The sequence below is a fragment of the Dysidea avara genome, chromosome 1, assembly GCF_963678975.1.
Source record: "Dysidea avara chromosome 1, odDysAvar1.4, whole genome shotgun sequence".
In the NCBI taxonomy this organism is placed as follows: domain Eukaryota; kingdom Metazoa; phylum Porifera; class Demospongiae; order Dictyoceratida; family Dysideidae; genus Dysidea; species Dysidea avara.
In genome coordinates, this window is record NC_089272.1 from 57,326,298 (window position 1) to 57,340,373 (window position 14,076).

General features: G+C 38.3%; 1 protein-coding gene across 1 annotated transcript; it reads left to right on the forward strand.

Moving 5' to 3' along the window:
• The first annotated feature begins 6 nt into the window (after positions 1-6).
• On the forward strand, positions 7-13,782 carry LOC136237570 (retinoblastoma-binding protein 5 homolog). The gene is made up of 16 exons (XM_066027763.1): positions 7-78; positions 145-170; positions 222-394; positions 1,298-1,438; positions 1,884-1,992; positions 4,161-4,232; positions 4,711-4,740; positions 4,910-4,986; positions 10,474-10,596; positions 10,991-11,144; positions 11,195-11,266; positions 11,434-11,517; positions 11,574-11,677; positions 11,943-12,036; positions 12,717-12,930; positions 13,467-13,782. Exons 1-16 carry the CDS (start codon positions 60-62, stop codon positions 13,664-13,666), a joined length of 1,692 nt encoding a protein of 563 aa, XP_065883835.1. The 5' UTR covers positions 7-59; the 3' UTR covers positions 13,667-13,782.
• Positions 13,783-14,076: the final 294 nt, after the last annotated feature.

A 14,076-nucleotide genomic window follows, 5' to 3' on the forward strand; every position in this document is an offset into this window, starting at 1 on the left:
GAATTCGTTTTGCATTTATAATTACTAACGTATTTGTTTAAATTTTGCGGCTCCTGAAGATGAATTTGGCACTTTTACGTAAGTATTTCAACCGTATCTGTCTTGTTCTATATGTTAAATTTGTGCGTTTATTATTTTTAACAGAGTCTTTTAGTCAGAATTATCCAGAAGTAAGTACTCAAAATTAATCACTTTGTCACGTGATTGCGTGCATTTTGCAGCACAACGACGGCTACCTTGATTCGGGTAGTGAAGCTCTCACGTGCGCGTTCAACCGTCGTGGCAACTATCTGGCGGTAGGATGCAATGATGGTCGCATAGCGGTGTGGGATTTTATGACCAGGGGTATAGCCATAAGCTACAGTAGTCATACTCACCCCATCACTTCTCTGAGGTATTAACTGTGTTTGTAAATATTAGAACACTTGCACGAATAATTATACATTAGATGCACCTAACTAAAACATGTGGCAAGAATCCAACAATACATAATGTAGTCGCGTGTGACTGAGGACATGTCATTCTCACATATTTTTTTATTACTACATTATATCAATAGTTTCAAAATATGCGTCTCTTGTTACAGTGGATGTATGAATAGCTTATTAGATACAGTGTTACATTCACTTATCCAGTTTCCGATATTACAAATACTTTTTGCTGGCATTCTCATGAAGCCAGATGCCTATTTACCTTTTGTGGTTAAAAGAGTTTTCCAGACCAGTTATGAAGAAAAAAAAGTGGTATAGCTTTGCCATACTACCTCACAAGTAGACCTGTTTATAAAAAAAAAATCATGGGCGAATAAATGATTGTGTTGCCAGAAAGCACACAGGCAATGTTCTCATCCTTCTAGTATGTTAGTACCTGATTGTCAATACTGCGCTACGACAACAGGGCAATGACAAATGCCAATTTCCCGGCATCTTTCCTGTAAAATTGCCACATGTTACTCACTGTATCTGCGACATTACATGCAACTGCTCTATTTAATATATACTTGTGCCTGTGACTTATCCATGATATTGTCTTCAATTTTTTTGTGAGGGGTTTGATGCCAATCAAACAATTTACACAAGTTTCCATACTTTTGATTCCACCATGAAGTATTTTGGGCTTTCAAATTCTGTACTTTTGAATGACAAAAGTTTGTTGAGATGTGAAAAGTGATTTCATTGGTCTATGTTTTTAAATTCCAATGTTTTTCCTGGCTCAGATCCCTTGGTTGTGTGTATACGTGTGTTTGTGCGCACGGGTGTGTGCATGATGTATCTTAGTGTGCTATTCACCTTGCTAGCTGGAGTAGAAGCAGTAGAAGACTGTTAAGTTCTTCCACTGATTGGAACGTCTGCTTATGGGATGTGCTATCTGGTGATTGTGAATACAAATTCCGTTTCCCATCACCTGTTCTGAAAACACAGTTCAACCCTCGTGACAGGTACTTTAAGCTAGTTCCATCGATATTTGTATTGTTTTGTTTGTATGTACTAGAGCTTTGTAACGATTACAGTAAATCAATTATCATTACAATGACAGTACTGTTTTCTCCATACATTTATCTTAGTATGAAAATTAAGTTATGGCTGGGGATTTATAAAATCTGCCAAAATTTAAATCCAAAATTTTTAGTCCCTTAGGGTATGGTTGTGTCACATGACCATAACCCACATACTTGTAAGGCTGCTGGTAGATATGTGTGTAGGATGATGCTGTGTCATGCTCTGCCAAGTGTGAAGGAAGCCATGTAGTATATTCATGAGCTGTGATACTATTAACTTTCTATTTCTGAAGTTGTGAATATCATACACAACAGTTTGTGTGTGTGGTGTGTGGAGTGTACTTCTGTGACATTCTGTGTACTGTAATGCAATTGTTGTGTACAGCTCAATGTTCCTGGTGTGTCCGATGAAGCACTCTCCTGTCATCGTTTACCTTAACAAAGATGGTAATCCTGGTCACACCCACCAATCTTTGTTTACTACCGATCAAGAGGTACTGAATCTGTGTGTGTGTTAGTGTATGCACCCACTGGACAGGGTGCGTGCACACACACATGCACACACACACACACACACACACACACACACTATCAGGTTTGGTACACTGCAACCCTGTGATTGTTGTCAGCAAGAGTTAATAATCCTCTTCACTATTATTAACTCTTATTGTCAGCTTTTAGCTGTTATACAGAGGGATGTGCCCCTACAAGGACTACTCTAGATTCTCAAGTGTTTCATTAATGTTAACTTACCTACCCTAAAAAGCAGGAGGAACAGAGCCAAATTACAGATGATGTATAAAATCACTAACAACCTGGTGTGTATTCCAGATGATTGTTTGATTCCTATTCCACCCTTCTTGAGAAATGGCTACTTCAACCAACTAGATACCAGAATTGATAGTTTTAAATTTTCCTTTTTCCCCTCGACAATCAAACTGGAACTCAATCCCCCCTCATATAGTCAACTCCCTCACACATGATCAGTTTTGTACCCTCTTAGATAATTATCACAATCACACCTGTGCGTTATAATCACATTGATTTCTGCACAGCACACACAAATAATAATAAATACAGGAGTCCTGAAATGTTGTATGGGGCCTGTAATGTTGTTGTTGTTGTTGTTGTTGTGTCTGTACTGGAGTTGTTGTATGCATATGTCAGAGGTGAATTTGTAGGTTGTTGAGTGGTAGTGGTGGCTGTTTTATTTGAGTGGTGGTTGGTACGGGCACATCCCTGACTCATCATGTAGAAGTACTAATCGACATACATAGTGTTGTTTATCACAAGCACACATGCACATACAGCACAATTGTCCTAATAAAAGGAAAGCTATTACATACTGTATAGTTTACGTACTATATAGTTCTGGGATTTACAGGTGCTGTAACTGTATCATACAGTGTGATAGTACTGTATAGTAGGGACAGCGAAGGTGTGGGAATGGCCCGTGGTATAATATAACCCAAAAACCTGCCTCGATTTTTCCTCACAACAACATGACAGTATTGGTTGGGTAAAATCAAGCCCAAAAGTGTCTTCAGATTGACCCGAAATGCTTCTGTCAAGTTGCTACAAATTTTTTTTTTTAATTATTCAACGGAATTTTCTAATGTCTGCCTGCCTGATGCCTTCTGTCCAGCATAGCGGAAAACTGGCTACAGCCCTAATTATTTCACAGAAACGTTTCTAATTCAATGAAGAAAAAAACCTTTGGTATATTAATAAACATACAATGCTTGCGCTATTGTCTCACTTTTTATCCTTTACCATGGCCATCAGTCAAGGTTCTCCCGAGAGTTGTTAATAGACTACAGTAAGGCTTCCATCTATGGGTGTATATCACATCAAACTATTCGAAAACATGTGGTTAGTTTAGCATTGTACCAAACTATTTGAACACACGTGGCTTGGTGGTTTTCGAAGTTGTAGTTGATATCAATCAGTGAGAGCAACTCGCGGCAAACTAGCCACGTGTAAGTCAATAAATATAGTTTAGTAACAGCGCAGATCATCCAGGTCCCTCTTTACAGATTATCCGGGTCTGACCCGGATTGGATCACATGTTAAATTAATTAGTGTAGCGATGTGGACGTGTATTAACACGTCACAGCGTAGCCCTGCTTCTTTCGTGGTCCATGCCCACTTATGTAAATTACTGTATGGTAGCCATACCCATATATCAATCTGTAGGTATACACGAATCCACATCCATTATTGTTTGCAAGCTTATGTAGAACCACGCCCACTAATCAGTTGTTATTGTGTGAGTCATAATCTAGTATATAGTGCTATGATTAACTCTATTTAATATTGTGACTGGTTTTGTGAAAAGCAGGCTATTTAGTGGTCATGAGCTTGCAAAAGTAGTTATAAAGAACAGAATAGGGACTGTGTATAGTGCTGAATAGGGACAGTGTATAGTGCTGCAATAAAAAGTACTGAAACAAGCTGAGTACGTAATGTCCAAATACTGTAAAAGAATTGATTATCCCTACTGTGCTACACTCCAAATGCACAGTAGGGATATTTACTTTACAGCATTTGGACATTACATACTACACTGATCCAGCTTGTTTCAGTATTTTTTATTGCAACACTATACACTGTCCCTAAAATTCCTATTTTTTTTCTTATACTTGTTCACTGTGTTTCATAGATGGATGGCAATGTTGTAGCTTCTTTTGATCGTCGTGGCCAGTACATCATCAGTGGAAACTCTAAAGGCAATGTGAGTATGTAGTAAAGGAGTTGTATGTAATTACATACCTACACTGTGTGTATTTTTGTATTTGTACACGTGTACACTTGTAATTTTACAGCAAACATGCTGTGCAATTTATACAGTTCGTACGTATGTGTGTGTATGTATGTGTATGTATGTATGTATATGTATGTATGTATGTATGGAGGTGATTGGATACCATACTAATGACAAACTATATGTTGTGTCTGTTCTGGTCAATTTTGGGACTGACCTCAATAAGAAGGTAGCTGCATTAGGTCAGATAAGAGCCTTATCCAGTACCATAAAGTATCGAGTAGTTTCTTACATACTACCTGTATCTCGTGTATGTACCTACACACATGATACACTGTAGGGGTACAGCAGTAGGTATGTACTCATGAAATATGAAATATCATTACTTTCATGATGCTTATACAGTTGTATCATTCAGTGGTTACTTAGCTGTTTGTTTTTCTTACAGATGGTGGTAGTGGATGCTAAAACATTAGAGGTACTGATGCATGCATATACGTAGGGACGTATACTGTTTCCACATTGCAGTTGTTAAAACCAGTCATGCTGCTATAGCTTGTGGCCATCATGTACCTGGCTTACTGAAATATGTAGCTTTTTGCGTATGTGTAAAGAATACTGTGTGATTTATTTCTGATGTTATTTAGGTAAAGAAAGTGTTCAAGCTATCCGCAAATTTGGGTGCAGTTGCTGTCAAGTCGGTGGAGTTTGCCAGAAAAGGAAGGTCAGCAATGCATTACAGTACATGTACAGTATGGACACTACAGTTGCAATAAAACAGTATTTGGGTGTACCTAAAGAAAAGTGTCTTGGTCTCCATTACCAGAACATCGTGATGTTGAAAAGCGTATTATGAACAAGTATAAGTGAAACGCGCAGTAGGGATATTTGCTTCTTATTGTTTTACAGCAATTGGACATTACATACATACCACTCCAATCCAGCTTGTTTCAGTACTTTTTATTGTGGCACTACATGTACATTGTCCCTACTCTAATTTTTCTTATACTGTATAGCGGAAAATTTTGGCGAATTTGGCGAGCGTGCATTGATTCGCCAAAATTTTACTCGCCATTTTTCTGAACATTGAAAGTGTAGTAGACGCTGTTCAGTAGTGGGTGAATATTGTTACAGCGGTGAGTGATTAGTCTTCCTATCCCATTGAATACAGTATGGTTTTAGACTACTAATAGCTCAGGCAGATGGGCAATTCAGCTCAAGCGATTCAGCTCAGTGCCCTCGCCTCGCTTGCCACGCGCGTCCCAGTGACTTAGCGAGCTAGTGCATGCTGTTTTAATTACAGCTAGCTCTCGAGCTAGCTATTTGCATAAGAGCGCGTCGATTCGAATGAGAGGCATTGAACTGTAGTAAGCTTCGTCGCCTACGCAGTCAGATTAAAATTGCGTAGGCAAAGTAATGTCATACATTCGCCAAAATATTATTCGCCAATTTCTGCCAATGATCAATTCGCCAAAAATTTCTCCCACCAATATTTTCCGCTATACGGTACTTGTTTGTGAATTTTTCTGCAAGTTCATGACCACTAAACATACTGTATAGTAATCTAACAGGATTTTTTAAAATAGGTCTTTAACACTCATCCATATACGTAAAAATTGTATAATAGCCCTAAAATTTTTCATCCATTTAGTGCTAACTATTAACACAGATTTGAACTCATTAGTTTCCATATGTCTGAAGCTATGAGTTGTTAAAGTTGGCAAATTGGATGTATGCATGAGAAGATCCGCCCTTTTCACAAAACCGGTCACAATATATTAGTGTTGCACCGATAATCGGATAATCGGTTCAATAATCGGTATCTGCCGATATTGGCTACTAGCCGATTAATCGGTTTTGAGGCCGATGTTAATCTCCACTGCGCTGTGTAGTATAATGATGTGGGGGAGGCTAGACATAAGTTATTTGGCATTTTAATCAAGTTATGTGTTAATGGTTTAGTGGTGACTACAAGCCATGCCCATAATAAACTGTCAGGGTTTAGGCCATGCCCAACAATAAACTGAGGTTTTTAGGTTTCTATGAAGTACCAGCCACTTGTCTCAACTGGATAGCAGTAGTAAAATGTACTTAAAACCTGTTTACCATGAGTAACTTTTACTTGTGGTATACATCTAACTTTACATTTTAGCCTAGAATGAGCTGGTTATGTCACTAATATGAGCCATTTAATAATGATGAGGATGAGTGTTAGTGTTATTAGTGTATATCGGATCGGTTATCGGTATCAGCTAATTCTGTTGCTTAATATCGGTTATCGGAATAATCGGCTAATTTGGATATCGGTACAACACTACAATATATATTACACAGTTAATGACAGCAATATAATTATACGGGCATATGCAAGTAGTCAGCAAATCTTTGCCAACTAGTTAAAGTATAACACGCCACATATTATTGCTAAAATGTATTCACTTAGAAGTTCATCAAGTTATCTAGCTTAAGCACAAGATTACTTTGTTTAGGCCACTCCAAGAAAATTCATTGTTTCCCATTTTATTGATCTCAAAAACTGCATGCGGGCGGGCGGTTCATTATAGCTATGCTACAAATTTTTAAATCCATGACCCACACAACAGCTATTAGAGCTAAGCTATGGGCATGAAATACAGTATCATCATAAAGCTTCATGGGTTATGACTCTGAATGAGGTTATTACTAGAAATAGTGCCTGTGTACAACTGCTACACATTCGCATGATAAGTAATGGATAAAATGTTCAGTTTACAGCATAATGAATAAAACCATGCGGAAGAGAATTTGCAAGTGGGTGGGAAATGGGAAACAATGAATTTTCTTGGAGTGGCCTTGCCTTACATGGTAGTGTGGTCTGCTTGACGCATCATGTGAAGAAACTCAAAGTCATGAGAAAGAATGCTACCAGTCCAGATATTGATGAAGCAAACAAGAAAAGCAGGGCAGATCCTGTGGGGTGGAATCCCCCTTTGTCATATGCCTGACTGAGAACCGATGACAAGTTTTTCTTCAATGCAATACTACTAAAATCACTCACCCTTCAAATATCACTTGCAATTACTATCTTTCTGTGATAGGCACCTCTAATAATAATTATCATCTTTATCTTCTAAAGCTATTACAGCAACTGTTAAAGGTTTCAGTTGCATTTCTAAAGGACTGAATGGTAAGATTTAATAGTAAAACATCATTAAGAGTGGTCCCAGGAATTTCTTCGTCTGGATCCATGCCTGTAGTGAACAGTGTTGGTCACAGCAAACATTCAGAAACAGCTAGGTCAGTTAACTCAAACACTTGTTTCTTGGACAGCTCATTCAGCAATGCAATGTCAACAACACGTGTCCACTGGCATAGACGTAACACAAACTATCCTGCATAATGTTGTGTAGTGTAGCTACACCCAGGATAGAAGCCATACTATTGATCAGACATGGGGCCAAGTACATTTAAAAGTACTTAAGTAAAGTACAAGTACTTTTGAGTTTTTGAAGTATAAGTACAAGTACTCCAACTGAAATCACAAGAGTACTTAAGTCAAGTATAAGTACATACTGAAAGTACTTAGGTAAAGTACAAGTACAGTACATTTTCCTATGGCAACAGCCGTGCATAATAACTTAAGCTCGAAGTACAAACATGCAAGGTACAGTTTTTACATTCACAGAACTATTACACTGCATAATACAATCATTTTTAAGTCTACCACACTCGGATTTAAATTCTTTTCCTGCAATGCTAAATAACTACTTAATTAGGGTAAATAATTCAAGTACTATTTTGCCACAATGGAAAGGATGGTGTCTGACGTAGAAGAATACTATGCACTATAAATGATAATTTCTTACCACCAAGTCAACAAACCACTCATTACAGTAGTTGCATTTAGTCTTACAGTCTCCTTTAGATAAAACTTCAGGAATTGCAAAATATTTCTTGACAACAGGTAGTTTCAGGTTTTTGTCAACCATTCTCTCTAACTCCCAATTTAAACGACAGCACTGCTTTTATTATATAAACCAGAATTCCAATTAAACAGCTGCTTGTGGCTACATGATACTTTATATAGTTATACAACGGCCACGAGTGCTCTGCCTGATATAAACGCACGAGCCTGAGGGCCGTTAGGCCCAAAGGCAAGTGCGTTTATACAGGCAGAGCACGAGTGCACGTTGTATAACTGTTATGTACCACTCACCTAATAGGTGGGGAGAGTCTCACAAGACAGCTGTAACACTTATAAAGGCCAGGTTTCTAATATCGATTGTGGGTAACCAAGCCAGATGTTGCGATGACGTCCCCCTGCAGTACTGCAGCCACCTGAGACATTGAAAGCTATTACGCTATGGGTTATATCACTAACCTGCATTCGCTGTTCGACTCTCATTATGTAGTGCTCAACATGCCAGCGTGATCACTCAATCGCCATATAGACTAAGCGCCAGACTAATTGCCATAGTGATTCCCTCGAGCGAAAACAAGTAGCTAAATAGACGTTTTAAGTAAACAAAACCCAACTACTAAACGATACTAGTCTAATTCTTGCTATTCACACTGGCTAAACTTGAATCTGGTGGCATGACAAAACTGGTTACCACAATCGAACGTAAAGGTTAGAATATATTTGTTTTATTGAGTCATTGTCGAAGTGGACTACAGTTTAATCTGGGCTAAGATGGCACCAGACTAGTAAGGTGTATAAGTACGTTTTTATATATGTAGACTAGAGTTGTGGCCACCCGTGTTGGCTTTTTCGATCGCCATTGGCTGCTCGTAAACATTATACGTATTGGTGACGTTATGGCCCACAATCGACCTTTACATGTCAGGCTATAAAAGAATTCGAGTGAGCTGTGAAGTGTCCTTCCACCTATTAGGTGAGGTGTCGTAGTGGTCTTCGCCACCGGCACTTGTGCTATGCTGCACAAAACCGCAGCCAGTGCAATATCCGTATATTGCACTGCGGTCGGTGCATTATAACTTATAATGCACTCGTTGTGGTCTACAAAACCGCAACCAGTGCGTTATAAGTTATAATGCACTCGCTGCGGTCTGCAGCAGTGCAATATACAAATTATGGCACTGGTGGTGCCTTTGAACTTCCCACGCAGAGTGGTACATAATAAGGTTATACAAAGTACCAAGAGGTTAAAAACTACAACTTCATAAATTTATTTTCATTGATGCTCACTGTTTACAAACTACAGTGTTTGCAGTACTTAAAAGTGCTAACTTTAAGTACTCAAGTACATACAAGTACTTGGCAAAAATACTTGAGTATAAGTACAAGTACATTGGGGTAATTAAGAAAGTATTTAAGTAAAGTACAAGTACTTTCAAATTTGTACTTAAGTGTACTTAAGTATAAGTACTCATGTACTTGGCCCCATGTCTGCTATTGATGAAGAACCTTCACTGGTAAAGAAGGATAGAAGGCAAGACAATAGCGCATGCGTTGTATGTTTCTCAATATGCCAAATGTTTCTTCTTAAGTCAATTTGAAACATTTCTGTGAAAGAAGTAGGACTGTAACTGTACCCAGTTTTCCGCTATGCTTGACTGAACACATCAGGCAGGCAGTAGAAAATTCCATCACATTTAAAATTTTGTAGTAACTTTACAAAAACGTTTTGGGTCAATCGAAGGTACTTTTGGGCTTGATTTTGTCCAAACAATACTGTCATATTGTTGTGAAGAAAAATTGAGGCAGGTGTTTGGGTGATATTTTATGACTGGCCACGTCCACACCTTCATCGTCCCTACTATACAGTACTATCGTACTGTATGATTCTCATGATGTTGTATCATCGCATGCAAATGTGTATTAAATACTTCACAATAGTGGTGCATACTGTTGTGATCTGGAAAACAAGCCTACACTTCTGAGACAGTTCGTTGTGTGAAAAGATCTTACTAGCTAAATCATTGAATTTCTAAGGACACTATTATTTATTATATTAACCTATGATCTTAATTTTGTTGAACAGTTGTACACCATTTTGCCTTATATTTTAAAAAGTATACAAATTTGTACATATATGATGCTATTGATGCATGTAAAGTTATATCATCGTGGTAGTTATCATAATCATGATATGTTGCATCCTACAATTGTGAATCACAATCGCTCGCTCAGCCCGAATCTCCATATGAGTTGTATCGCACATTACCTGAGTACTATTATAATCCTTGTATGTATCATCTTACCATCCAGCCATTGCCTGGTCAACTCTACTGATCGTATTGTTAGAGTATATGATGTTGATGACATCGTTCACAATGCTGACTCAGGTACAGAGCCTGAAGCCCTTCAGAGACTGCAAGATCTTGTGAACAAGTAAGCAAATTAGCGTCTTAGTTGTGTTGTATATCTATATGAGATTACATACATAGTTTGCTATGGCTTCTTAGTACTATACACATACATACCATATAAGTTAACTGATGAATTGCATGTAGACAATTTGATTGCAGTTTGTCAATATTTTCCCTCTTAAAAGTTCTCATTTTTGCTATCCTGTAACACAAATAATGAAGTATGTATCTTTCCTCTCATTAAAATACTCGCTCATCTGATTTTTCAGATTTTCCCGCTTCAAATGTATATTTTGCACTATACAGTACATGTATACAGGGTGGTGTGCCTGTATCTGTACTATGCTTGTTAACAATTCATGTGCATATCTACCTTGAAATCACTGTCCATTTTTTATTTTCAAATTTTATTTCAGGACAATGTGGAAGAAATGTTGTTTTTCTGGTGATGGACAATACATTGTGGCGGGAACAGCACGACATCACACCCTCTACATATGGGACAAGGCATCTGGCAATCTGGTGAAGATATTGTCTGGTCAGAAAGGAGAAATGTTGCTGGATGTTGTGGTGAGGAAGGAGGGAATGTGCTACGTATATATGTTGTTTTCTTGTTTTAGTGGCATCCTGTGTTACCGATCATCTGCTCTGTGTCTAATGGAGTGGTCAATATCTGGGGTCACATGCTAGTGGTGCGTACAGTGTAGTGTAGTGTGTTGCATGTCGTACTGTATACACTACTTCAATCTGTGTATCACATTAAATACATTGCTGTACAAATGTGTACTAGAAGTGTGATGATTTGTCAGTGCAATATATTAAGCTGTGTGTACTGGAGTAACAGTTGTGCATATTGCAGGAGAATTGGAGTGCTTTTGCTCCAGATTTCCAAGAGCTGGAAGAGAATATTGATTATGATGAGAAGGAGGATGAATTTGACATTGTAAGTTGACAGTGAGTTCTTGTACAATAAGTTTACATGTATGTCACTTCTTACAGGAAGATGAGGACAGGTCGGTGGAAGGGGAGAAAGGTGCTTCCGGTAAGGAAGACAATTTTGTTGATGTCATTACCCCAGCTGATATTCCTGCCTACTACAGCAGGTATGTGTCTAAGTGTAGGTACATATGCATGCACACAACACATATGCACACACTCACATACACACATGTGAAAACGTGGGTGTGCACTCACACACACACACACACCCACACACATACACACTAAACAGTCATGAGCAACATAAGCTGTAGATGTGTGCATACATACTGTATGTATACATGTTGTAAACCTGTTACTACGTATGTGACACATGGTGTGTTAGCATATTGTTTGTTGTATGTAACTGTCTCCATGGTTACCACATAGTGGCGATGAAGATGATGATGAGGAGCCACTTGACTGGCTTCCTATTGCTCCCGAGATAGAAGACCCTGATGAGGCAGGCTGGGGACAACTAGAGGTACGTTTCTGAGAGTTAACATCTATGTGTAATAACATTGTGTAAGGAAATTACCTGACCGTTTCCAAATACATTATATGCACTTGTGTACAATGTTTTCACCCTACAATGGGAATCTTACACCAGTCCATTAACAGGTGATGATGAAGTACAACTTAGCTATTTTAGGGTCCTACTTGACATGGTCACTATAATAAAGTGATCTTATTTTAGAGGTCGTGAAGTACACCTTAGCTACTTTTTGGGACATACGCAGTCACTACAACAAGATAATAAAATTATGCTATAGTTAAAGAGGTTACCACCTCTTTAACTATAGCATAATTTTATTATCTTGTTGTAGTGACTGCGTGTGTTTCCATGTACCTTCAGTATAGTCTACTGATAATTTTGTGTTAGATCCATTCTATAAAAATGTGTTTTGGGGGATTTTAGAAGATCTTCAGTTTTGTCCAGTGACTACGTATGACCATATACAGTACGTATTTTTACACTGTATTGTGTATACTTGTACGTACAACTGATGCAAGACAGAGTGATTCTTTAAATCTGTACAGTACATTATCTCATGAGTGGCTCCCTTCAATAATTGTATACTTACAGTTTACTATAATGTATGTGCTTGCATACAAATAGTTGTTCTGTTAAATGCGTTCATGTGCGTTGGTGTATCATTATAGCCCAATCTGAATGAGCTACCAACAGACAGTATCAGTACAGACAACAAAGAAAATGTTTCTCGAAAACGCTCACTTTCTGACTCTACAACAACAGCAACAGCATCGATTGCTGAAAATGGTCCACTGGAAAAGAAAGTTAAAGTAGTAGATATTTTCCTTGACAAGAACAGCTCTGCTGCTGTACCAGATGTTAGGAAAGAGCCCTTTGTTGATGGTGTGTGTGTGTGTGTGTATGTGTGTGTGTGTGTGTGTGTGTGTGTGTGTGTGTGTGTGTGTGTGTGTGTGTGTGTGTGTGTGTGTGTGTGTGTGTGTGTGTGTGTGTGTGTGTGTGTGTGTGTGTGTGTGTGTGTGCACAGTATATATATGTATGTATTAGGGCTGGACAAATTTTAGCTCCGAAGCTTCTTACAAGAAAACCACGGAAGCTTTATTTATTACGTATGTCATGTTATTTGTTGATTATCATAACCAATGGGTGTACACCTGGCATATTGTCTCACCACTTTGTTGCAGCTGTAGTACAGGCTGCTTAGACTACAAAATTTAATATACCACCATGATTTTGATATTTGAAGAAACATGTGGCTGTGAGACTGATTAGACAGCCAGTATCCATGGTTATGAAGCTTTGGAAGGGTAAAACCACCTTTGAAGGTTACAAAACCTCAAAGCTTCCGAACCTTTGTTCCACCCCTAGTACGTACTGTATGCATGTATATGTATGTAAACATTTCTACTTACTACATACAGTTCAGTCAATTGATGACGATGATGATCCTAACACCTCAGTGGTCAGCACAACCAAGGAGGATGGCACAGCTAAAGATCAAACACCACACCAAACTGATAAGAATGTAGAAGAGACAGCACCATCATCATCAGCTGCAAATGAACAGACAAACACAACGAGTACCACAGACAATGATAGCAATGATGATGGCAACGTGTAGGATGTTACTATAGCTAGCTAGTCAAGTACTTCATCTTTTTTGATTCTCTCACCCTACATGAAAATGGCATGCAGATATTTTACTAGTACAAGTTTCTGATCAAATTATGTGTAGTAGCTATTGTTGTAGAGTGCAGGCCACTACACAGTAGGGCCAAGTGGACCCCTTCCTCAAATATGCAAAGAAAGCTTTTCTAGGGACATACACATGATAGTACTTTGTCAATGTATGCATTGTCTGGTTACAGACATAGTATTACTACTCTACTCTTCCAATCAGGCCCAAATTTATAGTAAGCTGGTCACCTTCAGGCCATAATTTCTTACCTTCCAAGTTGGTTGTGCTAGTGTCCAAATACCTCATATAAAGGCATATGGTTATTCTGTAAATTATAGTTATTTAATCCAGAG